Source organism: Oryza glaberrima, chromosome 4, assembly GCF_000147395.1.
Source record: "Oryza glaberrima chromosome 4, OglaRS2, whole genome shotgun sequence".
In the NCBI taxonomy this organism is placed as follows: Eukaryota; Viridiplantae; Streptophyta; class Magnoliopsida; order Poales; family Poaceae; genus Oryza; species Oryza glaberrima.
The window spans coordinates 28,720,500-28,746,002 of record NC_068329.1 but is presented as its reverse complement, the minus strand read 5'-3'; the positions used below and the strand labels follow the sequence as shown (position 1 = coordinate 28,746,002).

General features: G+C 50.4%; 2 protein-coding genes and 2 pseudogenes across 3 annotated transcripts; 3 read left to right on the top strand and 1 right to left on the bottom strand.

Moving 5' to 3' along the window:
- The first annotated feature begins 3,464 nt into the window (after positions 1 to 3,464).
- Positions 3,465 to 4,467, top strand: LOC127769949 (uncharacterized). Of its 2 annotated transcripts, none has more exons than XM_052295607.1 (2): positions 3,465 to 3,992; positions 4,090 to 4,467. In XM_052295607.1, the coding sequence occupies exons 1-2, from the start codon at positions 3,624 to 3,626 to the stop codon at positions 4,183 to 4,185; spliced, it is 465 nt and encodes a 154-aa protein (XP_052151567.1). In that variant the 5' UTR covers positions 3,465 to 3,623; the 3' UTR covers positions 4,186 to 4,467. The 2 variants fall into 2 exon arrangements, with proteins under 2 accessions (XP_052151567.1, XP_052151566.1); XM_052295606.1 differs by having other exon boundaries at positions 3,469 to 3,992; positions 4,075 to 4,467.
- A 1,826-nt stretch (positions 4,468 to 6,293) lies between these two features.
- Positions 6,294 to 6,924, bottom strand: LOC127770948 (uncharacterized; annotated as a pseudogene).
- A 1,765-nt stretch (positions 6,925 to 8,689) lies between these two features.
- Positions 8,690 to 18,562, top strand: LOC127770947 (malonyl-CoA:anthocyanidin 5-O-glucoside-6''-O-malonyltransferase-like; annotated as a pseudogene).
- Positions 18,563 to 22,122: 3,560 nt separating this feature from the next.
- LOC127769931 (malonyl-CoA:anthocyanidin 5-O-glucoside-6''-O-malonyltransferase-like) lies at positions 22,123 to 23,894 on the top strand. Its single transcript, XM_052295591.1, has 2 exons — positions 22,123 to 22,802; positions 22,901 to 23,894. Exons 1-2 carry the CDS (start codon positions 22,152 to 22,154, stop codon positions 23,582 to 23,584), a joined length of 1,335 nt encoding a protein of 444 aa, XP_052151551.1. The 5' UTR covers positions 22,123 to 22,151; the 3' UTR covers positions 23,585 to 23,894.
- The last annotated feature ends 1,609 nt before the right edge of the window (positions 23,895 to 25,503 follow it).

The window sequence follows — 25,503 nt, the reverse complement described above, 5'->3', positions numbered from 1 at the left end:
TGAAAAAGGAAAAATCATTAGCATATACTCCTCTCTCCGTCGTAAGATATAAAAAACGGATAGAACATTTTCTAATACTACGAATTTGGACAGACGTCTGTTTAGATTCGTACTACTAAAATATCCTATCCAAACATAGATTCTAATATATTAGAAAAGAAGTAATTACTTGTATAGTATGAACTATTATAAATCTAAAGATTTCCCAAAAAATACTTTTATATAAGTTTTTTTTAAAATAAAACATACTACTACATGCTAATAATGGATAACAAGTAAGTACCGTTTCGAGTTGTTGAAAAAAACTTGATCATGTCTTCGTTTTGCATGAACTACTAATTTCGCAAATGGCCATGGTTTTGTTCCCGCTGATCATCCATGTCTTCGTTCGCGCTTGTTAGACATTATTGTAACCTTCTTTAGCTGCTTCTAAATGTAACGATGCATTTCTCTCACCTATCAATTATCAGGGCAACAACTAGATAATTTGCTGACAACATTCTCGATCAGAAAATCGATTTCAGGTAGCTAGCATGCTTACATCGATCTTGTAGACCTGTACTCCAGATTCCTCAGCCAGGGAACTCGACAAGTAAACCCGGACAAACTATCTGCTCGGAAGGATAAGAACATTACATTAGATTACAGAATCCCAGCAGTGTTCGTTAAACAATAATTAAGAGGAGATGCTGACCGATCTGGGTAACAACCAGAGGAGAGCCTGAGACCGCATAATTAAGTAGGTCATCACTCGCCAGTTCCCTCCGGGCAAAGAGGCAAAGTCGTTCATCATACCTCCAGTTCACGTTAGTCTACATGGTACATACCGCTATCACCTTCGACGTTTTTCCAAATGAATCCATGGAAGAGATCATCGATCGTCGGTGGCGATAGCGATGACAACGAGCTGTACACGGGCCATTATAGCTTTCGTTTAATTCTTTTTCTCAATGAAACTATTAGATTTTCTTGATGAGCATGCATGTGCGCTGCAGTTTTCCTGTAGGAATGTTCCAATCGAGAAGAAAAATTAAGTGCTCCGGCCGGTCATGAAAACATAACGTTTTAGATATGCTTTTTAATATAAAAAAACGTCAATCTTCAAAAAAAAAAAAGGATGTATGAAAATTGTAGGGGTAGATTGACAAAAATTTTTTTCATAATACTGTATCATTTTAAAAATATAGAATTTGGGAGATGATTTTAAAGATTATGTCGATGTCTGAAATGTTCTGAAAAGCAGTATATAGGCCAGACTAGACTAGAATTCTAGTAAGGTTATATAAACAACCATTACAAAATTTTCATTCATGATTTGATCACCTCACCCAACTCTGTAAAAACAAGAGGAAATTAATTACCGGTTGGTAGATGTCTGAAGAAGACGGGATCGTCTTCGTTCAAAAAGAAGAGAACGAGATCGTCCGTGACGTGGGTTATTGCCGGCCAGCTGAAATGGAATCCGGCTGGTAGGTGAGCTGGGGAGATAGATTCTTAGATATCCTTGAATGCCTCGCAGCTGCTTTGGTGTGACCAGGCAGTCAGGCACAGAGACGCTGTGCATGTTATTAACTGCTCCTGTATTCGTCCGCATCAACATTCCTGTTCAGTTTTCGCGTTGCAGTAGCAGGTGTGCCTTCCAGCTGCACCGGCAAAGGTTTCATTGCTCAATTGCTGGTTAGTTACAAGACTAACCCTAGCTTTTACTGATAATAGCATATATAGCTAAGTGGCAGATATTACTGGCTCTTGTACCTTCTTCAAAAACCACAACAACTGATGAGTAATCTGCTTGCAGATATGCAGATATGCTTTGTAAATGATATATTTAATGAAATTGATTTGAAAATATATTGGATGTTGGTGTGAGTGCATGTGACTAATATGGGTCAAGTTGTGATATATGTATCTAGAAAATTTAAGCTGGTTCGGTAATATAATGATATCGGTTTCTCTAAAAAAAATTAATTTTGTTTGATTATGTTTAGGTGACTTGAGATCAATCTTGGTCAATAGTGATGAGGATCGAGACTAAAGCTCAGAGAGAAGCTGAGGTTTGACATGGCCAGGATACCATGTGATAAAATTAGACTAGATTTAAGATAATTAAAGGTCAACTTCGATTAATAGTAGAATCGAAACTAGATTTAGAGAAAAGTTGAGATCTATTTGATGATACATGGTGAATGATCGCGTGAAAAAGTTGTTTATGATGGGCTTCACACGTAGATGTGCAAGCGCCGGAGAAGTCGTGGAGAAATTGGTTGAGAAAAATAGGAGAAAGCTAAGAGATGTGCGGTGCTGCACTGCTACAGTAGCTTGGTGTGCATGCATGGGCGTGCGGTACAACTAGTTGATTTGGGGGTATGTTTAGATTACTGCCAAAACCAACCTCATCGAAATTTGGTAATGTTAACTTTTTGGCAAGTTAGCATAATTGCCAAATTTTGATTGGACGGAATAAATATGCTCTATCATAATTTTCTATACGTTACCAATATTTAGTAATATAAATAAAATACAACTATATATTTATGAATTTACCAAATATTGATATGGTCTAGCACCAATCTAAGCAGGCCCTTGGTTCGGTGGCTTGGCTAGCTGGGCCTATGCAACGGGAGCGGCTGCTGGCCGTTCGCAAGCGAGGCAACAGGCAAGCTCGGCTCGGCCAGGAAGCTGGTCAGGAGCGAGCGCAGCAGAGCGAGTCCGAAACGGTTGTGTTGGTTTCCAGCTTTGCAGAAAGAATTTAATTTTGGAAAATGTAATGGATTTTGGAAATTGAGGGATAGAGTTAACTGGAATTAGAAGTTCTACTACTACTTTATATGGGAGGGTTTTATGTATAAATAGGTGTGAGATTGAGACTCAGAGCAATTAAGTAGAACACGACTCTTAGAGAGAAAAGATAGGGTTTGCTTTTGAAATTTCGATTCTAGTTTGTGGGTTGAGAGAGAGGATTGCATTCGATACACATTATGTTTTTTTTTCGGCGGTGCGGCGGCGGCACAAGCATACAATCCGGCGATAAACATCGGACGGACCGAGGGCACCAGATCGGACGGACCGGCATCTACATTGTATGGTCCTAACTTCATTAGGTCAAAGATTTCTTTTATTAATATAATGGTTTTTGTGTTTTTATCATTCAGCCTTTCTCAATTTCTCTAGTAAGTTTGGTTTTTATATTTGTTTCTTTTGATATAATAGATGAAAACGCCCCCGATATTCAGCAGTGTAGCATTCAGCAACCTAACACTGATTCTACGAAAATGACGCTCCTATCTCATATTACTATCCTGCAGATACGCCGTTTTATTCTTTTATCACATTCTTCATCAACGAAAATACTGTGTCTAAATAGTAATTTTCCCAGCAGGATCAATCGCGTCAAATTGGGGGCATTCTTGGCAACATTTTCATCCTCGATCTGTTCCAGCTCCACGGCAATAAATACGGCTCATTTCCGAATGAATCGGCCGCAGAGTCACAGAGAGGAGTAAATAAATACTCACGAAAGAAAGAGTTCAGAGAAAAAAAAAAGTTGAAACGAAAGCGAAACAGTAGCTCTCTCGCCGAGACGACGCCGCTGTCTCCAGAAGCTACGAGCATCTAGAGCGGCAATGGATCAGGTCGAGGAAAAGGAGGGGAACCGATTCCAAGAACCAGCATCGGATCGGTGCGAAGACAACGAAGATAAGGAGCAGGACAACTCTGAAGAATCATCGTCGGTGGACCAGCGCAAGGAGGAGGAAGAAGAAGAAAAGGAGGGCTGTGAGGAGGCCACGCCAGCGGCAGCGGCGGCGGCGGCGGCGCCGTCATTCTTCGCGCACCCTTGCTCGCTGCTGCAGTACATAGCCCGGGTCTGCGCCTGCTGCCTCGGCCTCAGCGATTCTTTCTGCGACCCAAAGGCAAGCTCTGTTCTTGTCCCTGAACCTGAACCTGCAGCTGCCGACCCGTCTCAAGAAGGAGAAGAGGACATGAAGAGCAGTGTAAGTAGATTGCTCTGCAGTTTCTGCAAAGCATTTCGTAATAGTTCAGTTAATTCTAACATATGAGATGAAATTGGTGCAGTATTTCTACATGCAGGAGGCGACCACTCGGGTGCGGGCAGCGCGGCTAAGGCCGAAGCCGCCGGGCAATCCGAGAGAAGGGAGCGGCGGCAATGGAGGACACCATCACTAGGCAGCCTGCTTCGATCGTCGTCTTCAGTCTTCAGTTGAGCTGTGTCTACTTGTTCTAAGCGGCGTGCTTGTATAAAAATGTGGCCGAACAAGTTCTACTAGTTTACGTGGACTTTTGAGGATCTGAACTTTCAGTGAAAACTTGTTCGAGTGTTTAATTAAGTCTTTTCTGTATATCTTATGTGTTCATCTTGCCAGTTAACTAGTGTTCAGTCTGTGTCTCAACTCTCAACTTTCAACTCTCAAGTATATTGCTAATGGGTGATGCTAAGTTGTTCACGGAATTGAATTGGTCGCGGTGCAGATACGCCAGGAAGAAAGAAGCTAAAAGTGATGATGTCTGAATTTGTGTCATGGTATCATGGATAGATCGAAATGCAGTGCTGCAGCTTGCATACTCACGCCGCTCTAGCATCTAGCAATAACACCGCGCGATGGGTTTAATTAGTTTGTGGAATTGCTAAAGAAAATCCCAGTCAATAACGATCCACTTTCTATATGATAGAGTACTCCGTATTTTTTCGAAACTCATTTTCCAAGATAGCAACGAAATGCAGCAACCAAACCGAGGTTAACTTATACTACTCCCTTCGTTCCAAAATGTTGGACATTGCTGACTTTTTAGCACGTGTTTGACCGTTCGTCTTATTAAAAAAATTTGTGAAATATGTAAAACTATATATGTACATGAAAGTATATTTAACAATGAATCAAATGATATGAAAAGAACAAATAATTACTTAAATTTTTTGAATAAGACGAATGATTAAACACACGTAGTAAAAAGTCAATGATGTTAAACATTTTGATACGGAGGGAGGGAGTATATCTTTTTGGCACAGATCGAGATTGGATAGGACAAACAACACCAATTCTCTTCGCCGTGCACTCAGGTTGACCGGCATACGAAGGCGCAGCCCTGAACTATTCAAAACTGGAGGACGATCCGTTCGATCCATACTTCCCGTTGCACTTGCACAGAGAATTTAAACTCACCTGGCCACCACCGCGACTCCGCGACCGTTTGCCGTACGGGAAGTCATGGCTCCTGCGGCTGCCTAGCCTGCGAATGCTTCCCAGATCGGCATGCAGGCCGCCCGCCGCCGCCACGACGGGGAGGCGTTCGTCTCCCGCATGCAAATATGCAATGAGATTATTATGGGCTATACTCCGTATCAATCAAGAAGTGGCCCCAGTCGGAGAGATTATGCTGCAGGGGATCGGAAGCCCTTTTTTTTAAAGCAATTTTACGGTCATTGAGGAGGTACCATGAGGTCCCATTTTTTCTATTGTAAATTTGGTACCTCATGTTACCTTATAGTACTAGGTATTAAAATTTGGTACCTCATGGTACCTTTTTAAGGACCATAAAATTGCTCTTTTTTTTTTCGCGGATACGATTTTGGACCTGGCCTAACAACCATGATAGGCCGAAATTTCCAGCCTTCACGTCGAGAGATGTAAGGCCCGGGAGCCGGGACGCGATCGCGAGGAGCGTGCCACCAAGTCTCCGGCCTCACCAGCGTGTGGCATCTGTCGCCGCCCGGCCGGGTGCCTGGGCCGCTGCGACGCGGGATGACGCTGCGGAAAATTTTTGTTCCGCGCCACTGGAATACTGGATTGGGCAGCCACACAGCTGAGAGCCTGAGAACCTACGGGCTTCGACTTTGTTTACAGTCAGAAACCAAACGATCGACTTGGTGTGCTACCGTCACAGATAAGAGCCATAAGTCACCAGACTCAGAGTCTCACAGAGCAGTTGAAAACCTGCAGGGTACTGTTTTGTTTACTGTCAAAAACCAGACAGTCGAGCCAGTGTGCTACCAAGGACAGGATCACAGAAACCAGAATCAAAATATTCCAACAACTATACGACTCGGAATCTATGGAGTCGAATGCTTGGCCAATTCGCCGGACCAGCGAAGACCGCCGACCAGCTTTATAATGAGATTGAGAAGTTTATAAAACAGTAACAACAAACAAATGTTGCGGTGCTACTAGGGAACAAATCCCCCATCACCACAACCTACAACATGGTACATGCAAACTTCGCTGACACGAAACAGATGAAATCGAAAAGGTGCAGGAACACCGACTCGAACACCGACATCATGGCTCGATCCAGGTGAGCTGGAACACCGACTCAAACACCTCGCGGTCATACAGCACTGGACACTGGAGTGTAGTGGTCGTCGCGCGTGAGCTCGTCGATGGCGGAGCTGACGGCGCTCAGGTAGCTGTCGCACGCTTTGGTCTTGTCCCCGTACGACACATCCGACACCGTCACGTTCCTCTGGATGCTCTGGATGTAGCTGGCGAGCGGGGCGCGATCCAGGCAGACGTACACCTCGCCGGCGGGGAACCGGCGGCCGGCGGCGTCGAACGGCGTGGCGTGGCCGTAGAGCTCGGCGATCGTCTTCTTCGCCACGCCGGGAGAGTGTTCGTCCCGGAGAGACAGGAAGGAGAGGGAGCGGAGGGCCGGGATTACGGCCGTGTAGGGCGCCCAGCTGTGCGTGCACGCCATGTCGATGGACATCCTGGGGCTGTAGCCTGGGACGGGAGGCAGCGAGGCGGAGGCGGCGGCTGCGGTGCGGATGACGCGAAGGACGTAGCGGGGAACCTCGTCGCGGCTGGCGCTCGGACGACGAGGCCGATTTGCACTGGAACGGATGGGCGAGGCTGGCTCAGCGACATAGGCGTCGCCGCCGTCGCTGTAGCCATCCAGTGAGAAGTCACTCATTTCGCGGCCGCTGAGAAAGATACCAATCGATCGTCTGGATAAATAGCGCGGCGGACACGAAGTGGAGTGGACGACCTTGCACGCCGTCCGAAGTCAACCGTGTTGTGTCGCTGACAACTGAGATGTCAAAACCTCGTACGTTTCGATGGCGCACACGTACGGTACAGCGATTTTGTGGTGTGTTCGATAATCGATGCACACACTTTCTAGTAGAAGTATTTCTTTTACGACAGAGAGCGCGGATTAATACTTCAACATAGTGATTACAATCCTGACGAACGTACAAGGTTATAAATCTCCAAACTGCACAGTGCTGTGCCTAGGAGGACTGGAGTGATGGAGAGGAATTCAGCGAAGAGAGAGAAGGGGATCTCAAGTTCATGACATATTGACATGGACTGCATCGCCGGGAGTGATCCCTTCCTCGACAGCACACGAGGAGAACAACGAATCAGCCCAGCTCGTGAGCTAAACGGGCCGCCAATATGGGCCACCTTGGATGTTTCGGTACGGCCCGGATTTGGACGATTCGCAACGCGGTTCACCTCTATGCTAGTCAAGCACCCGCCTGCCACTCGTCGCGGTTTTACTCGGATTTTCTAATTTCATTTCGAGAGATACTGCAGAACTTCCAACGAAATAGTTATAATACTAGCATGATATCATGGGTACCGAATCTGATATTTCTGGTACTAAACATGATACACCGTAGGTACCAGACCAAATCTAGTACCTATACTGATATTATGATTTGACATTAATGATACCCATTTTTAAAAGGAAAAAAAGATGCTAAGAAGAAACTTAGCATCAATTATTAAGAGAGAAGAAATAATGAGAAAACCCAGCATCGAGGGGACTAGAACGTGGGCCAACGAGAGCACCTGGTAGCTCCGGATCGAGATCCGGTGCGGTCGCAGTAACAACTGCAACTTTAGCAGTTGCGGTTCGGTGGATGGATCAAAAACCAACGGCTCAGATAGCTGCAAAATACTATTCACAAATTATTGTAGGGGAATCTTTACTGTAGCGATTGCTGTAGTGTCAGAGGTGCAACAGGGTTGCAAGCAGATCTGAGCCTTTCACTTCATCAATCCAACGATCAAAACGTACAATGACAGCTAAAGTTGCGGTAGTAATATCAACTGCACCGGATCTTAATCCGGTAGCTCCCTACCACCGGGCTACAACCTCGTTCTCTAATGATACCCGTATGTCAGTTATCTCGTTGGAACGATATATCGTTTTGTACTATTATTTCTGTTTTTTTTATGATGCCAATACTAAATAGTTGAATTGATAAATATGCACAGTTATTGATCGGTCGACCATCGTTTTCGAAAAGATGTTAGCGATTCCAATTGTTTCCACTGTTTACAAGTCCCCATCCAGATAATTTCATCTGTACCCAAAAGGTTCGAAAGTCTAAAGCATTACTATCTCTGTCTCAAAATACAATAACTTTTGACTATGATTCTAAACAAAATTGTTCAGATTCATAGCTAAAATGCTTACATTTTGAGTGTGAGGGAGTATCTATCATCCCGCCACCGATGGGCAGTTTAAGCACACGTGCACTAATCAGGATTCGAAGAAATATCACACACGCAACCGCATTCTCGCCACAGATAAACCTGTGCTCCACGATTAATTCGGAGACGAACCTAGGATTCGTCGCACTGTCCAGTAGCCACTGTGTTTCCAGGATTCACAAGCCAACGCATCAAAGCTCACCGTTTGCTCAGCCAAAGGCCTCATGTCACTGATGTCAGCAGTGAATATTGTCGACGTCAGCTACGTCGCTGTGCCGGCGACGGCCGCGCTGCCGCCGGAGCCAATCAAGCTCACGGCGATGGAAGCGCTGTGGCTCCCTTTCCCGGTGCTGCAGCACGTCCTGTTCTACGAGGCTGCCGGCTTGACGCCGTTCGACAGCGTCGTCGATTCGCTCCGGTCATCCCTCGGCGCGACGCTGGCGACCTTCGCCCCTCTCGCCGGCAAGCTCGTCCACCTCGAGGACACCGGCGACGTCGCCATTGCCTGCTCGGCCTCGGACGCAGTGAGGTTCGTGGAGGCGGAGTGCGACGCCGACGTCCGCCGCGTCGCGGGCGACGAGGCGCACGACCTGCGGACGTTCGAGCAGCTTGTGCCGGAGCTCGACATGAGCAAGCTGCCGACGTCGGTGCTGGCCGTGCAGGCCACGTGTCTCCAGGGAGGCCTCGCGGTCGGCGTGACGTTGCACCACGGCGTCGCCGATGAGAAGTCGTTCTGGACGTTCGTGGAGGCGTGGGCGTCGGCATGCCGGTGCCGGGGCGAGGCGCCGGCCGCGACACCGTGCTTCGACCGCTCGGTTATCAAGTGGCCAGGTGGTGAGGAGATCGCCAGGAGCGTGTTGCGTAAGTACGCGCCAAACTTGCCTGAGGTATGTTACTTCATGCCGGAAATTATTATTATTATTATTATTTTGAACGGAAAAAATAGCACAGATATGCCTTTTCATTGAATAGAGCAGGAGAAAATACAACCCCTAAGGGTAAAGAAAGAGAACTATGGGCTATACACTATACAAAGTGCGGGACTAGATCGCGCAATCTTTTAGCTCCCGCTAGAGCCCAAAGCCTAGCCTCGTCCTTGATTCTTGATAGGAGGAAGCCTGTTGCCATCTCTTTGTGGTCGAATATCCGTCTGTTCCTCTCCTTCCAATTTTCCCAGACGACTAGCATAATGAGGGATCGAAGGCCCTTTTTTGGGACACGGGTGTATTTGCTAAGCTCTCCCACCAATCTTGGACTGACTGTGCTTCCTCCCACTCATTAGGCTCCAATTGCTGATAACCCGTCCAAGAAGCAACTAGGCTCCAGATTCTCTTCGTGTATCTGCACTTGCCGACTAGGTGTATTCCTGTCTCAGGTTCAGAACGGCAGAGAGCGCAATGCCCATTATTTTGCCAGCCTCTTGTCGCAAGGCGGTCAGATGTCCAAACTCTATTTTGGATGATGAGCCAAGCATGGAATTTGCATTTTCCCGGCGCCCAGACTTTCCAAATCAGGGAGTTTAGATTTGAGTTTGGCGCCCCTAAGCACTGCGTATGATAGGCCGAGGAGACTGTGTAATGCCCATTAGCTGTGAATTTCCAGGCAATCTGGTCCGGCTCTTCACTGTTTAGATGCACATTCCGAACCGTTTCCCACAGGCGGACCAGTTGCTCGACAAGGCTGATTGTGATAGGCGTGGCCGCATCGAAGGTCAGATCATTCACCCAGGCGTCACCCTCTTTTCCTTGGCGCAGGGACTTTCCTCTATTTTTGGAGATAGCATAGACAAGTGGCATGAGGTCTTTTGGTCTTTGCCCATCAATCCATGCGGCGTCCCAGAAGCGTGCCGTATTCCCATCTCCGACGGCTACCTTTGTCGCGGCGGCGAAAAGGTCCTTGTCTAAACCGTCACAAGGCGTCTCCAGTCCCGCCCACGGCTTGGTAGGATCCTTCCATTCATGCCAAAGCCACCGCAATCTCAAGGCTCCCTGGCTGGTCGGCAAACACGTCTTTGTCCAATTGACTTTACATTTTCCCCCGGTGATATCACCCGTGCCTGCCCAGAGGAATCGTCGTCGCTGCTTGTCCAGTTGCTCCAAAGACTCCTTTGTCACCTTCAAGGCAGTCAGGAGGTAAATTGGCTGCGCTGAGAGCACATATTTGACGAGCGTGGTCCTCCCGACAGCTCCCATGTTCTTACCCCTCCAGCTTGCAACCCTCCCTGATATCTTGTCGAAGATTGGTTGTAAATCTGTTTTCCGCATCCTTCCCAGAACTAGGGGGAGGCCCAAGTATTTTAGGTGAAAATTTGCCCTCATTGCTGGGATGCCCTGGAGGACCTCAGTCAGGTCTATGTTGTCACATCTGATGGCTGCTACCTGTGATTTTTGGAGGTTGGTGACGAGTCCAGTGGCTGTGCCGAAACGATGTAGGATGTCCGCGAAAGCTGTGACATCGCCTCGGGTGGGATTAATGAAGATGACAGCATCATCCGCGTACATCGAGATCCGCAGTCGAGTCGTTCTTCCCCGAAGTTTTGAGATTACGCCTAGCTCTGTTGCCTTGGAGAGAATACGCTGTAGAGGGTCTATCGCCAAGATGAAGAGAAGCGGCGAGAGGGGGTCCCCTTGCCGGAGTCCTCTTCCATGCTTGATTCGTTGCCCCGGCGAGCCATTGAGGAGGACTTGGGAGGTGGAAGTGGATAGCAGAGCCCCTAGCCAATCCACCCACCTTGTCGGGAAGCCCCTTTGCTGCAGCAAGGCCAGGAGGTAGTCCCAACGCACCGAGTCGAAAGCCTTCGTTATGTCGAGCTTGAAAAGCAACATTGCCCGTCTCAGGCGGTGATATCTTCTGGCCATGTTCCGCATGAAAAGGAAGTTGTCATAGATACTTCTCCCTTTTATGAAAGCACTTTGGTTGACCGAGATCAAGGCATGCATGTGGGGCCTGAGATGCAACGCAAGCAACTTTGAGAAGATCTTGGCAATGCTATGGATCAGGCTAATTGGCCTGTAGTCCAAAACACTCTCGGCCCTATCCTTTTTTGGGATTAGGACAATGTTCGCTGAGTTGATTAGGTTGAGGTGTGCACACCTAAGATTGAAGATGGAGTTGAACACCAGTAGAATGTCCTCCTTGATGATTTCCCAACAAGCTTTAAAGAAAGCCCCAATGAAGCCATCTGGTCCTGGTGCTTTATCGGCTGGCATTTCCTTAATTTCTCTATGCACTTCCTCCTCGGAGAACGGTTCCCCCAGAGCGGCTAGATCGACCGGCATGATGTCCAGTGCTTCCCAATTCAGTTCATTTGGCCTCGGCCCCGGCCGGCCCATGAAGCTCGCAAAATGGTCATGGATTGTTGATTCCTTTTCCCCATGCGTTACCGCCCAGCCATTATCCTTTTGCAGTCTCTGGATAGTGTTTTTTCTTTTACGCGCATTGATTTTGAGGTGGAAGAATTTCGTGTTCGCATCGCCTTCCCGGATGTGGGTTACCCTGGAGGCCTGTTTTTTCCTTGCTTGTTCGATGGAAGCGAGTCCGAGGATTTTTCGCTTGAGGGCGGCTCTCAGCCACATTTCCTGAGGTGATAGGTCTCTGTGCTCTTGAGCAACATTGAGCCTTTGGATGACGTCGAGCGCCATGTGGAACTACAGCTTGGCCTCCGTGCAGATGCCTTTTGCCCAATCTCTAAGACCGACCACAGTGCGCTGGAGATTTTGGTTGAGCCGGTGCATAGGCTCGGTGTGCGATGATGACTGGCTCCAGAGAGCCTTGACTTTGTCCTTGAACCCCGGTATCCTTGTCCAGAAATTTTCAAACTTGAATCTCCTCGGACTGCGTGGGCAATGCGGGTTGGAGAGGACCAGCGGGCAATGGTCAGAAGGTCCAGTAGGTAAGGCATGAAGGACATGGTGGGGGAAAGCAAGGTCCCATTCCTCATTGCAAAAGCATCGATCAAGTTTGACGAGGGTGGCCCTTCGACGCTCGTTGCTCCAGGTAAACTTCCTATTCTGCAGGGGAATCTCATGGAGCTCACATCTGTCAATGACTGATCGGAAACGTCTCATGCGTGCTAGGTTGATATTGCTATTATTTTTGTCTTGTGCTCGATAGATCATGTTGAAGTCTCGAAGGATTAGCCACCCTTCCCCGGAGCTGGGCCTTAGTCTTCTGATATGCCGGAGGAAAGCGTCCTTGAGATGGTGCCTAGTGGGCCCGTAGACGGCAGTGAGTAGGAACGTGGTTCCTGTGACTATGGCCGTCACTTGTGCGGAGACTGAGAAGCGGCCGATTCGAACCTCTTGGACATCCAAAACTCCACTGTTCCAAAGGAGGAGGATTCCTCCTCTCGTGCCTCTTGCCGGTTTAAAAGCGAATTTATCGAGCTTGTAGCCTCCTAGGAAACGAGCGAGTCCGTCGTCTATGTTCTGGAGCTTTGTCTCTTGGAAGCAGGCTAAGGTGCACTTTGTGGTGCACTTTGTGTCCAGCATAAGCTCGTGGACCGTGTTGCAGCGCGCAGGTGAATTTAATCCTCGTACATTCCAAGAAATGAGATCTAGACTTTGTGCCATTTATCAACAAAAGTTCTCTGGGGGCATGTACCTGCCTTCATTCGATTTGGTAGTGAAGGTGCCGGCACAAAATGGTTTGGTGGCCCGAGGTGAAACGGCGGCCCAACAAATGGGCGGCTCTGCCCAGCTTGGCTAGACAGCCCGATAAGGGATGACAGCCCAACAAAAGGGGGGACGACGGCTAGGGAAGCGACGGCCTTTGGGTAGCCCAACGCGCAGCTGTGCGCGCTTAGCGTGGCCCAGGATTGGATGCGTGTGCGCCCTGACGCGTGGGCCCGTGTGCGTGAGAGCTGTTGGCGCTCGGCCACTGGCGCGTGGGCTAGGGCTGCTGACAGCTGCTGTCATGGGGGCTCTAACGCTGACGTGTGGGCCGGGGCGCGTTCCGCAACCCCAAGGAGAGGCCGAGCCATTCCCGGGCGCCTGTAAGGTGTTCAGCCGCGGTCCACGACGCGGCTTGGTGGACGAGTCTGTCCGGAACGAGGGTGGCGGCGACGAGGGTGGCGGCGACGAGGGTGGTGGCGACCATGCATAGCAGAGGCAAACACAGCAATCCACGCAGTGAAGAGAGGGAATACCAGGTTCTTGCCGACATCGGCTACAAAAGCACAAGTAGTCTTTCAACGTTGTTGGGCAGGCTGCACGCAGGCCGCCGGCGATCCAACTGGAGGAGGCTGCTCGCAGGCCGCCGGCACTCCATTCACAAAGCGAAGAACAACGATACATGGAGCAAAGATGACTCCCGAGACAAATTTCGCGGTAGCGAAGACGCATTAGGCAGCGACGCTCTGCTCTGCTTCATCGGCCGCGTCGGCGATCCCTTCGCCCACCAATGAGATCAGCGCCGCATCCATGTCCTCCTGGTCATCATCGCCGATGACGAAGATGGTGGTGAGGGCGGCGATGACATGCGCCGGCAGCGGCCCGTTGAACATGGCAACGTACTGCGCAATAACCTGCTCGATGGAGGTGCCTTCTTCGTCGTTGAGGATGCCCAGCCTTTTGAAGAGAACACGCTGACAGCGTTCCATCGTCGGCCGCGCAGCTTGCTTGGCGATGCGCTCACTGCGTCTTGTAGGCTGGCTCTGCTTGCTTGGACGGAACTTGAGTCGCGCGGCAGCTGGAACGGTCGCGTGCACGGCGATCTTGGCGGCGACCTTGGCGGTGAAGCGATGATCGCTGGCGGTGGCGAGGCAAACAGGGCGTCGAGGATGCCTGTCATGTTCGGCGACGCCGGGGCCGTCGCTTGAGTGAGTTGGGCGGGAAGCAGCGCCGAAGGATCATCATTTCCTCCCGCGATGACTGGAGAGTTTATCCCCTCCAGGCTGTTGGCCCCCGGTGAGAGGACCCGCGGGGGCGGCGAGACAACTTGCAGAGGTGGTTCATCCACTTGGCAGTCGGACACCGCAGCCGCCAGCTCGAGCCGCAGAAGCGCCTCCTCCACTTGTTGGCAAGTGGTCGTCAAAGCCGGCGGCGGCAGCGCCGACTTGATTCGCGCAAAGGTGTGCTCGATGGGGATCGGCTCCCAAGCCGCACTGTTGAACCAGGCTTCATTCCTCTGCTTTGTCGGGCGGACGGGATCTGGGGGGAGGGGGCGGCGCCCCTGCCAGCGCCTTGTCCGCAATGATGGAGAGCCGTCGCACTTGATCCACCGGCGACAAGGTGTTCGTCTGGGGCACCTGAGACAGGAGACTGGAGTTGTGCAGCGCGTTAAGCAACCGGAACTCGCCTACCACTGGCCGGATCACGTTGTGCAGGATGGAGGTGTTCAACAGCTTGCTCGAGTCGTAGACGGGGTCCGCCAGCCGCCGCCGTTGCGACTGTAGCCTGCCTTGTCTCGGCGACGTGGGGAGCGCGTGCGCTCGTGGCGGTAGTCGTTGTCGCTTGCCCGCCTTTCATCGCGACCGCGGCCGAGGTCACGTCCTCGGTCGTCGCGGTCATCATCTCTGTCAGGACGACGCCAAGTCCTTGGGTGGTCATTGCTAGACCCTCTCCGACGCTCACGCCTGCCACGCCCGCGGCGATCGCGGTCGGCACGGGCATCTTGGTCATCCTCGCGGTCCCGATCATCGTGGCCATCATGGTCGTCGTCCCGGCCATCATCATCACTATGACCGCCTTCAACGCGAAGACGTTCGCCCCGCACCGCGCGCCCGCGGCGGGGCTGGCCATCACTGGCATCACGGTCAGACCGACGGTCCTCCTGGCGCTCGTGTTCCCGCTGCAAGCCGCCAAGACGCTCATGGACCGAACGGGGTGGCGGCGGGTGGTGTGGGAAGTCTTCAAAGACTCGCCCTGGAACCTGTTCACCGTCGATCACACCCAAGCTCCATGGCGGCAGGCGGCGCTTGGCCGGCTGGAAACCTTGTGCTTCCAAGTCGATGGAAGCCGCCGTGTAGTCGTGGATCTCCTCCAGGTGGAAGAGCACCGGGTGGCGCACCCTCTTCTGCCAGTGCTCCGGCGGGCTCTCCACCACGAGCAGGGGTGCCAGGTTCGGGTCTTTAGCCCGGTTGGTGAAGCTGAGCCACATCCTCTTCAGGATGGTGCTGGGATTTGCCGTCCACGCCCAGAGATCAATGGAGCGTGTGTTGCCCGACTCGACTGGGTGGACGACGTCTGTCTCGATTTGCTCCAGTGCGCAGGTGCGCCCGATCATCCGCTCGGCAATGTCAGCAGCCCAGGCATGCATGGGAACACCGTCGAGGCATAGGCGGACACGGAACATCAGCGCGACGCCGAGCGCGCTCTGGAGGCTGCGCCACTTTATGAAGTGGATCTCGATGCCGCGCCGCTTGACGTACCCCTTCTCCAGCGCCTCCTCGCAGTGACGGCGGTGTTGGAACTTGATGAGGAAAGCTTGAGGGTGGTGGAGGGACACAGCCACCTCGCCGCGACGGAGCTTGAACTCATCCAGGAATGCTTGCTCGACGTAGCGCGGTCCAGTAGTCGGCGGCGCGCGGGCCGCCCAGGAGACCGCCGCAGTCTCACTCCACTCGCGCAACTCTTCATCAATGGCGTAGGAGGTGGGGATGAAGCACGTGTCCCCCTCTGGACGCGTGGCCGGGTCGCCGAGCTGCGACATCTTGAACGTCGGCGGCCGCGGAGGTGGCGGCGGAAGGCGGGCAGAGTCCCGGTTTGCGACGCGAGAACGTGGCAGGGACGTCGGCGAGCGGCCGCGTCGAGGGGCGGTGAGGTGGAAGTCGTGACGGTGGCGTGTGTCGGCGCGGTGGTGGAGAGGAGCTGGAAAGCGCGAAGCAGTGCGGCGGCGAGGCAGAGACGGGGAGCGCTGTGGTCGAACACGTTCAACGCGTGCCGTGCCACGAAGCCGGGGCGACTGGTGTGCACGGTCCATTGGACCACGGCAGCGACATTCGCGCGCCCGGTGGCCGGAGCGGCAGCAAAGGAAGCAGCAGATCGGGTCCCTGCACTGAGCTGCACGGTGTCCACGGCAGAGGCAAATGAAGCACTTTCCGCTGGTTTGCGCCAAGAAGTCTCGGTGGGAGGGGGAGAGGTAGCTCCGCCTAGGCCGGTCGATGTTGTTTCGCCCTGAAGTTGGCCGGTGAGCTCCGCTTGAATGCGTTCCACTTGAATGCTCTCCACGCCTCCACCAGTGCCTTCGTTGAACCCGGATCCAGCCCGAATCTCTGGAGTTAAAGGCTTCCTTCTCCTACTCGGCGACGCGACGCGGAGGCAGGCTAGCATCGTAGGGAGCAGCTTCCCGCGGCGAAGCAACCTGGCGAGAGGCGCGGTGGTTGATCCGGACGGGGGAGGTAAATGCGCTGTTGAAGTCGGGGCGAGGGGGGCAGCACGGCCGCACTGGCTGGGGCAAATTTGAATTTGAGGTTGCCGCCCCTTTGACGATCTCCGTGAACGAGTGACGCGGCGGCGGATCTGGCGTCTCCAGGACCACCGAGACTGAACTTGCGCTGGAACAGCCATCTCTGAGCAGCGGCGGTGGCCGCGGAAGGGGGGACACCGGTGGCCATGAGAGCGACGACGACAGAGACTTACCAGCGTGGGGGGCGTGGCTAGGGCGATGCGCCAGCGGGGACGGTCACGCAACAGCGGAGACGGTGGTAGGCCGGCGGAGAAGGATGCGGGCAGGCGGCGCTGTCTGGGGCGTCACCGCCGGCGGTGACGGGGGTGGGGGCATGCTCTCTCGTTTCCTAAAGAGAGATAGATGACAACTGCTAATCCTAACTCCCACATGCTAATGCCGGAAATTATTTTGATCTCGAGGTAACGTTCTCTTGTTTGTATGTCACTTAAATACTTGAAAATTTTTAAAAAGATATATATAAACATATGATATATCACTCCACAAATATACAAGATCAAATTTAACTTTTACATCTCGCAAAAAAAAGCAATTAAACTATAACTAATTGACATATATTTATAGTCAAATTTGTTTTTTTTTTTTGAGATGTAGAAGTTGATATCTTGTTGTTTGCATGGCACTTAAGTAGTTATAAAAAAAATTAAGAAGATGTATTAATATGTGATATATCACTTCACAAAAATAATTAAGAAGATGTATTAATATGAGATATATCACTTCACAAAAATACAAGGTTAAATTCAACTTCTATATCTTGCAACGAAAAAACAAGTTAAACTGTGATTATTTGGTTAAATTTGTTTTTTTTGTAAGTTGTAGAAGTTGAATTTGAGCTTGTATATTTATAGAGTGATATATTACATATTAATATATATTTTTATTTTTTTATAACCATTTGAGTGACATGCAAGTAACCCTTCGTGGTGGAGGTTGGTCACTTTTTTTTTCTTTTCGATGGGAAAGTCATAATGCATTGGTTAGCTTAAAATTAAGAACACGTGCAATGGCGTCGCAGGTGTCCGAGCTGGACTTGCTTGTAGAGGAACGCAAGCGTTTCACCCGCCGGACATTCACCGTGGACGCGCAGCAACTCGAACGCCTAAAGCGACGGCGAAGTCCACGGCAAAACCCTGCATCGGCCTCCATCCAGCTTCGTCGCCGTCGTCGCGATGGCCTGGACATTCTTCGCCCGATGCAAGACCACCGCCGCGGACGAGGACGCCGGCGGCGACGTGTTCCTTTTCTTCTTCGCCGACGTCCGCGAGCGCCTCGACGACCCACCCGTCGACGCGGGATACTACTTCGGCGCTTGTTTGACAGGGTGTCTCGCGAGACTCCCGGCGCGCGACGTCCACGGCGACGGGGCATTGGCGGCCGCCGCGTCGGCGATACAGGAAGAGATCCTCGAGTTGGCGGAGGACCCGCTCGCCGGGTGGAATTTCATGAGCCTGGCGGGCAAGATCCCCTCGGACAGGGTGATGAACGTGTCCGGCTCGCCGGGATTCCGCCCGTACGACGTCGGCGACTTCGGGTGGGGGAAGCCGAGGCGGACGGAACCGATCAGGATGAACCACGACGGGCAGGTGGCGCTCGTGCGCGCCGCCGACGGCCATGGGGTGCAGGTCTCGGTCTCCTTGCTCCAATCGGCACACATGGAGGCTTTCAAGTCACAAATGCGCCTGCTCGAGTTAAAGTGATCAGACAGACAGATGGTACATGCGACAAACTACAGCGATGAAAAAATAGGGCATTTTACTGGAAAAAAAGTATTAAACACCACATCTAAAAGTGGGAGATAGTTAAATATCTAAAAAAAATTAAGTAGTTAAATATCTGAAAATTTTAAGCTGTAGAAATCAAGTACTATCCTATTCCATCCAAAATATAAGTAGTACAGTTTTTCAAGGGGCTTTTAACTATTTGCCACTCTTACGAGTGGTGCTTAACGATTTACCACTAGGCCCACATGTCATAGACACGGTGTGGCAACTCGTTAATTGCCATGTCACAAGAGTGGCAAATAGTTAAATTTCCCGTTTTTCAAATAATATATCTAGATATATGATTTTTAAATATATATATATATATATATATGTATGTATGTATATGTATATTCATAGGAGTGAGTGTTCACGTTTTCTCAAAAAGATATCTAGATACAATTTAAAAAACACGCAGAATTAGAACGAACGGATTACCTTCGTTTTTGGTCTTTAAATATAAAGTAAATTGTATTGGTGGTAAACAAACTTATAAGGTGGGTGTGATTCAGTATACAAATTTGTAGAGTAATTATTATGGTACACGAACTTGTCTGGTGGTGTTTTTTTTATTTTAATCCCTTCGTTTTTCTAACCGGATAAGGTTCAACACATATGTTTAGCCCAGATTGCATTAGAGCCGACGGCAACCTAATTTTTTTTTTTTGTCTATTTGGAGAAGTTTCTGTCAGCTGCAGCTTCTCTTAGAATCCCTGACTGATAGAAGATCTATCAAACATTCTAGATTTTCACTTAGATTTTAAAGAGTTTTAGTCGTAGAACCCAGAAAATAAATTAGAAATCAAATGATGTGTTCTCCAGCACCTCCAGATTGTCAGCGGCTGCTTATCATAACTTCCCCGAGCAGGACCTCCGTCGGCTTGCTGGGACTACTCGCTTTCGTGGGCCTACTTTTCCAGGCCGAAGAACACGCGCCCAAGTTTGCTCTAGGGCCCAAAATGGGACGAGACGAGCCAGAGTGCCACCCGTGCTTGGAGAACTGCGCATGTCTCCAGTCTCCGACAATCTGCGTTCATGCTTCATGGTATAGCCGCTCGACCGCCGGTAGCAGTAGCTAAGCTGAGTAGAGAGTACTCTACTACTATATCTTTTATAACTCTAATATACAGTCACCAGTGTTTTCTTTCAAACATGTAATACCGAGACTTTCCCTCCAAAGACTGGTCTGATTGATCGGTCAGACTGAACGATGAACTGCTGTCAAACCACAAGCATCCGGACGGCCTGACCATCAACAAATAGTCAGAAACCAATTTAGAGATTTCTTGGATTTCCTTACTTAGACGAGATTTTAGACTATAATTAGTTTTTTACACCCAATTGGACATGGGAAAAATCCTAGGAAACAAGTCCGCATTTTTATAAATATAAGGGGATCACGACCGACTAAAAAACAACCAATCAATCGTCAAAATCGATTTATTACCCTAGCCTCTATATTCTACACCTTCCTTCTCCTTCCTATCTATGACAACATCTATTCTCCTTCAACCCTAAATTGCTTTATCATCTCTGGTCTCTACGTCGTTAAATGACGTCCTAGCTGATTTGTCGAGTCTAGGACAAACCAGCATCGCGTTCCCTCTAATAGGGTCTTTTCCGTTTGTTGCTTCGATATTATCTTACAACTTCTTACGGTAGCATATCTCAGGGTACTACCGTGAGATTGCACATAACATGTTCAACGTGTAGACACGTGATTTGGTGCCGACAGATGGCATTTTCCTACATTTCGCCTTCGACAAGGACACCCCTTGCACGGAGCTAGTAACGCTCGCATTAATATTTAATTCCGCAATTAGCCAACGATTCACGCATGGCTAATTATTGCCGGCTGCTAGTTGCTCCTCCGTGGCTCCAGTTGCTGCTGTGTTTACACGCAAAAAACAGTGGAAGTGCCACTACTAGAAAAAAAGATTTTTCCCAGCGGCCTAAAACCATTTTCACAGGCGGGAGAGAGGATCGCCGCTACCATCTCGCATGTGAAAATAGACTATTTTCGCAGTCGCCTCCGTGGCCCGCCTGCGAAAATCATCTCAGAAAAATTAAAAAAAACCACGGGGCACCGCCGCCAGCCTCACCACGAGCGCTGCCGGCTAGGGCTCCCCTCCATCCGTTGCCGTTGGCGCCGTCATCGTCGTCGTCGTCGCGTCGATGAGGAGAGCCGGTAGCCGGATGCGAGCCGTCGTCGTCGCCCGTCGTGGCCAGTGGCGGAGGTAGCGAGGAGGAAAGTCGACGGCGGAGGAGGCGAGCCGTCGTCGTCGTTCGTCATGGCCAGCGGCGGAGGGGGCGACGAGGGAAGACGGCGGCGCGCGGATCTGGAGAGCCGTCGTCATCGCTCGTCGTGGCCGGCGGCGGACGGCGGCTGCTAGTTGCTCCTCCGTGGCTCCAGTTGCTGCTGTGTTTACACGCAAAAAACAGCGGAAGTATCACTACTAGAAAAAAAGATTTTTCCTAGCGGCCTAAAACCATTTTCGCAGGCGGGAGAGAGGATCGCCGCTACCATCTCGCATGTGAAAATAGACTATTTTCGCAGTCGCCTCCATGGCCCGCCTGCGAAAATCATCTCAGAAAAATTAAAAAAAACCACGGGGCACCGCCGCCAGCCTCACCACGAGCGCTGCCAGCTAGGGCTCCCCTCCATCCGTTGCCGTTGGCGCCGTCATCGTCGTCGTCGTCGCGTCGATGAGGAGAGCCGGTAGCCGGATGCGAGCCGTCGTCGTCGCCCGTCGTGGCCAGTGGCGGAGGTAGCGAGGAGGAAAGCCGACGGCGGAGGAGGCGAGCCGTCGTCGTCGTTCGTCGTGGCCAGCGGCGGAGGGGGCGAGGAGGGAAGACGGCGGCGCGCGGATCTGGAGAGCCGTCGTCATCGCTCGTCGTGGCCGGCGGCGGAGGGGGCGAGGAGGGGAAGCGGTCGGCGCAGGCGGCAAGGAGGAAGCCGGCGGCGCGCGGATCTGGAGTGCCGTCATCGTCGCTCGTCGTGGCCGGCGGCGCACGGACGTGGGAGAGGAGGGAGCCGTCGGCGGCGAGGAGCGAGCCGGCGGCGTCGCGGTCGTCGTCGTCATCGTGGCCGGCAGCGGAGGGAGCCGGCGGTGCGCGGATGTGGGACAGGAGGGAGCCGGCGGCGTCGTGGTCGTCGTCGGCGTCGAGGAGGGAGCCGGCGGCACGCGGATGTGAGAGAGGAGGGAGCCGACGAGTTATTCTAAGTGTGTGTGAGAGAGAGGAGGGGGAGGGAAATGAGTGGTGGAGAGGAGAGGATAAGGATGATTAGATTTTTTTGGTAGGTAGGCAGACCACATAAGGTGCGTCGCTTAAGTGGTCCGTCTGCGATTTTCGCAGGCGCCACTTAAGTGATTCGTAATTCACCCCGATTTATATTTTTGTAGGTGATCATTTGGCTCAAAGAGTCATGTTTGACTGGGAAAATAAAACCCCACGTCGAGGAAAATGCCTTTTTCTAGTACTGTGCGATAAACCAGCGCCTGCGTAGTGCAGAGTCCAAAGCCTCATGTCTGCAGTGAGCATCGTCGACGTCAGCTATGTCGCTGTGCCGGCGACTGCCGCGCTACCGCCGGAGCCGATCAAGCTCACGGCGATGGAAGCACTGTGGCTCCCTTTCCCCGTGCTTCAACACGTCCTGTTCTACGAGGTCGCCGGCTCGCCGCCGTTCGACAGCGTCGTCCGGTCCCTCCGGTCCTCCCTCGGCGCCACGCTGGCGAGCTTCGCGCCGCTCGCCGGCAAGCTCGTCTACCTCGAGGGCACTGGCGACGTCGCCATCGCCTGCTCCGCGTCGGACGCGGTCAAGTTCGTCGCTGCGGAATCCGACGCCGACGTCCGCCGCCTCGCCGGAGACGAGCTGCACGACCTGGCGACGTTTCAGAAGCTTGTGCCGGAGCTCGACATGGGCAAGCTGCCGACGTCGGTGCTGGCCGTGCAGGCCACGCGCCTGGAGGGAGGGCTGGCGGTCGGCGTCACGGTGCATCACGGCGTCGCCGATGGGAAGTCTCTCTGGATGTTCCTGGAGGCGTGGGCGGCGGCGTGCCGCGGCGAGGCGACGCCGGTCGCGACACCGTGCTTCGACCGCTCCGCTATCAAGCTGCACCTTGGCGAGGAGATTGCCCGGACCGTCTTGCGGAAGTACGCGCCGAAATTGCCTCAGGTATGCTATCTTCGCGCCATATTTTCCCCGGTCAATTAGCAGCGCACAAGGTAGCTTAAGATTTAAGAACACGTCGACCACCATTTGCGTCGTCTCAGGTAGCCGAGCTGGAAATTTTCGTCGAACAACGGAATCGGTTCACCCGCCGGACGTTCACCGTGGACGCGCAGCAAATCGAGCGCCTCAAGCAGCGCATCGCCCGCGACGGTGAAGCCCGCGGCGCGCCACTGCGTCGGCCTCCGTCCACCTTCGTCGCCGTCGTCGCGACGGCATGGACGTGCTTCGCCCGATGCAAGACCACCGCCGCCGACGACGGAGAAGTGTTCCTTCTGTTCATCGCCGACGTCCGCGAGCGCCTCGACCCTCCCGTCGGCGCGGGATACTTCGGCAGTTGCCTGACCGTGCGCGTCGCGAGGCTCCCGGTGCGCGACATCCACGGCGACGGCGCGCTGGCGGCCGCGGCGTCGGCGATCCAGGAGGAGATCGCCAAGGTGGCCGAAGACCCGCTCGCCGGGTGGGATTTCTTGAGGCTGATGGAGACGCTGGTCCCCGTCATGGAGAGGGCGATGAACGTGTCTGGCTCGCCGGCGTTCCGGCCGTACGACGTCGGCGACTTTGGTTGGGGGAAGCCGAGGCGGACGGAGCCGATCAGGATGAACCACGACGGACAGGTGGCGCTGGTGCGCGCCAAGGACGGCCGCGCGGTGCAGGTCTCGGTCTCCTTGCTCCGATCTGCACACATGCAAGGTTTCAAGTCACAATTACTTGAGTTATTGGGATGACAGATACATTCGATTAATTATACTTCCTACTCCTCGTTTTAAGTGCAACCATAAGTTTCCGTACCCAACTTTGACGGTCCGTCTTATTCGAAATTTTTTTATAATTAGTATTTTTATTGTTATGAGATGATAAAACATAAATAGTACTTTATACGTGACTTATTTTTTTATTTTTTTCAAATAAGACGTGCGATCAAAGTTTAGCACGGAAAATCATGGTTGCACTTAAATAGGATGGAGAGAGTAGTAATTTTCGCTGCCATATGGACGAGACAGAGAGAGAGCATGTTTAATGAACTGTGCTAAATGATGCGTTTCGTAAAAATGTAAGAAGCACTCCATCCGTTTTAGGTTATAATACGTTTTGACTTTGGTCAAAGTTAAACTGTTTTAAATTTAACTAAGTTTATAGACAAATATAGTACTAGTTTCAAATTTATAATACGTTTTGACTTTGGTCAAAGTCAAACTATTTCAAATTTATAATATTAAACTAGTATCATCAAATCGATAATTGAATATATTTTCATAATAAATTTATTTTAGATTAAAAATGTTACTACTTTTCTCTACAAATTTAGTCAAAGTTAAAGCAATTTGACTTTGACCAAAGTCAATATGTCTTATAACCTGAAATGGAGGAAGTAAAAAAGTTTTTTTAAAAAAAAATCTATTTTTTCAAGTTTACAATAGTTGATAGTTAATATATACTGTATAGTAACCCACTAACTCTAAAGCTTAACATACAAACATACCATATCATCACCCACTAGCAATAATTATATATTCAATCTCATGCAAGCATGCAACATCAGGTACAATTTATTTAATTATACGAATCAACATGCAAACATATCTAATTATCACTCCCTTACATCATTTCCACAACATTTTTATAAATCTATCTATCATTTTTATAATATTTAAATTAAATTAACTTATCAATATGTTCCATATTAAAGCGGGTTTTATTTGTTTGTTTCAAGATAAATATTAATAAGCTCTGTTATTTCATGTGTTTTCTTTTTACTTCTAGCTTGATTGTAACGAGAAAATATATATTGAAAATTACTTACTAATTTCCGCAGCAAAGTGCGGGGAATCATCTAGTTGATTACTACTGTGTTAATGACCCGTCATGTTTTCAATGCTCCAATAAGCTCAAGCCCAACCTCGCAATTAAACGGTGGAAAACTGCGCTAAGCTTTTGCAGAGATGTTCTCAATGATAGGAAACTATCTTAATCTTTTGATGGAATGTCCCCTAGCCCATTTGTTTAAATACCATCTAAATAGTTTGAAAAAACTCAATAAATTGACAATATTCATACGACACAGTACGTATATCACTTTATAAAATTTAAAGTTTAGACTTGACCCACACATCCAGAAATCAGAGTATGAAACAGTACAGATAGTATTTACATCTGGATTATCTTTTATGTTTCTTTGGAATGAGTTTGGTTTAACTTTTTTTTTTCGAGGTGGTTTAACTTTTTTTAAGCGATAGATGTCGCTATATATAGACTACATTATAAAGAAAAAGAGTTTCACAACCATTTGTGTTAAGTTTAATTGAAAAAAGTAAATAAGTGATTAGAATCCATTTCCGCTGAACTTACGGCCGAAAGCATGTTTGTTTGTGCGCGTCACGTTTTATTCCGTTCGATCACGCGCGCCAATCACAAACATTCTTTCGCATTATAGTACAAAATTCTGAGACTTAATAGTATTGAATTCTCTTTAGGACGAAGTAGTTTACGAGTTGTTGAGTTTAGGGATGGCAATTGCCCATTGGGTCGGTATCCGCGGGTCCGAGTATCGGCGGATACCGACCCAATGAGCACGGGCATGGGCAGGGGCGGAGCCAGGTGTGGGGCAGCTTGGGCCTGGGCCCCACACCTGGTAGAAAAAATACCA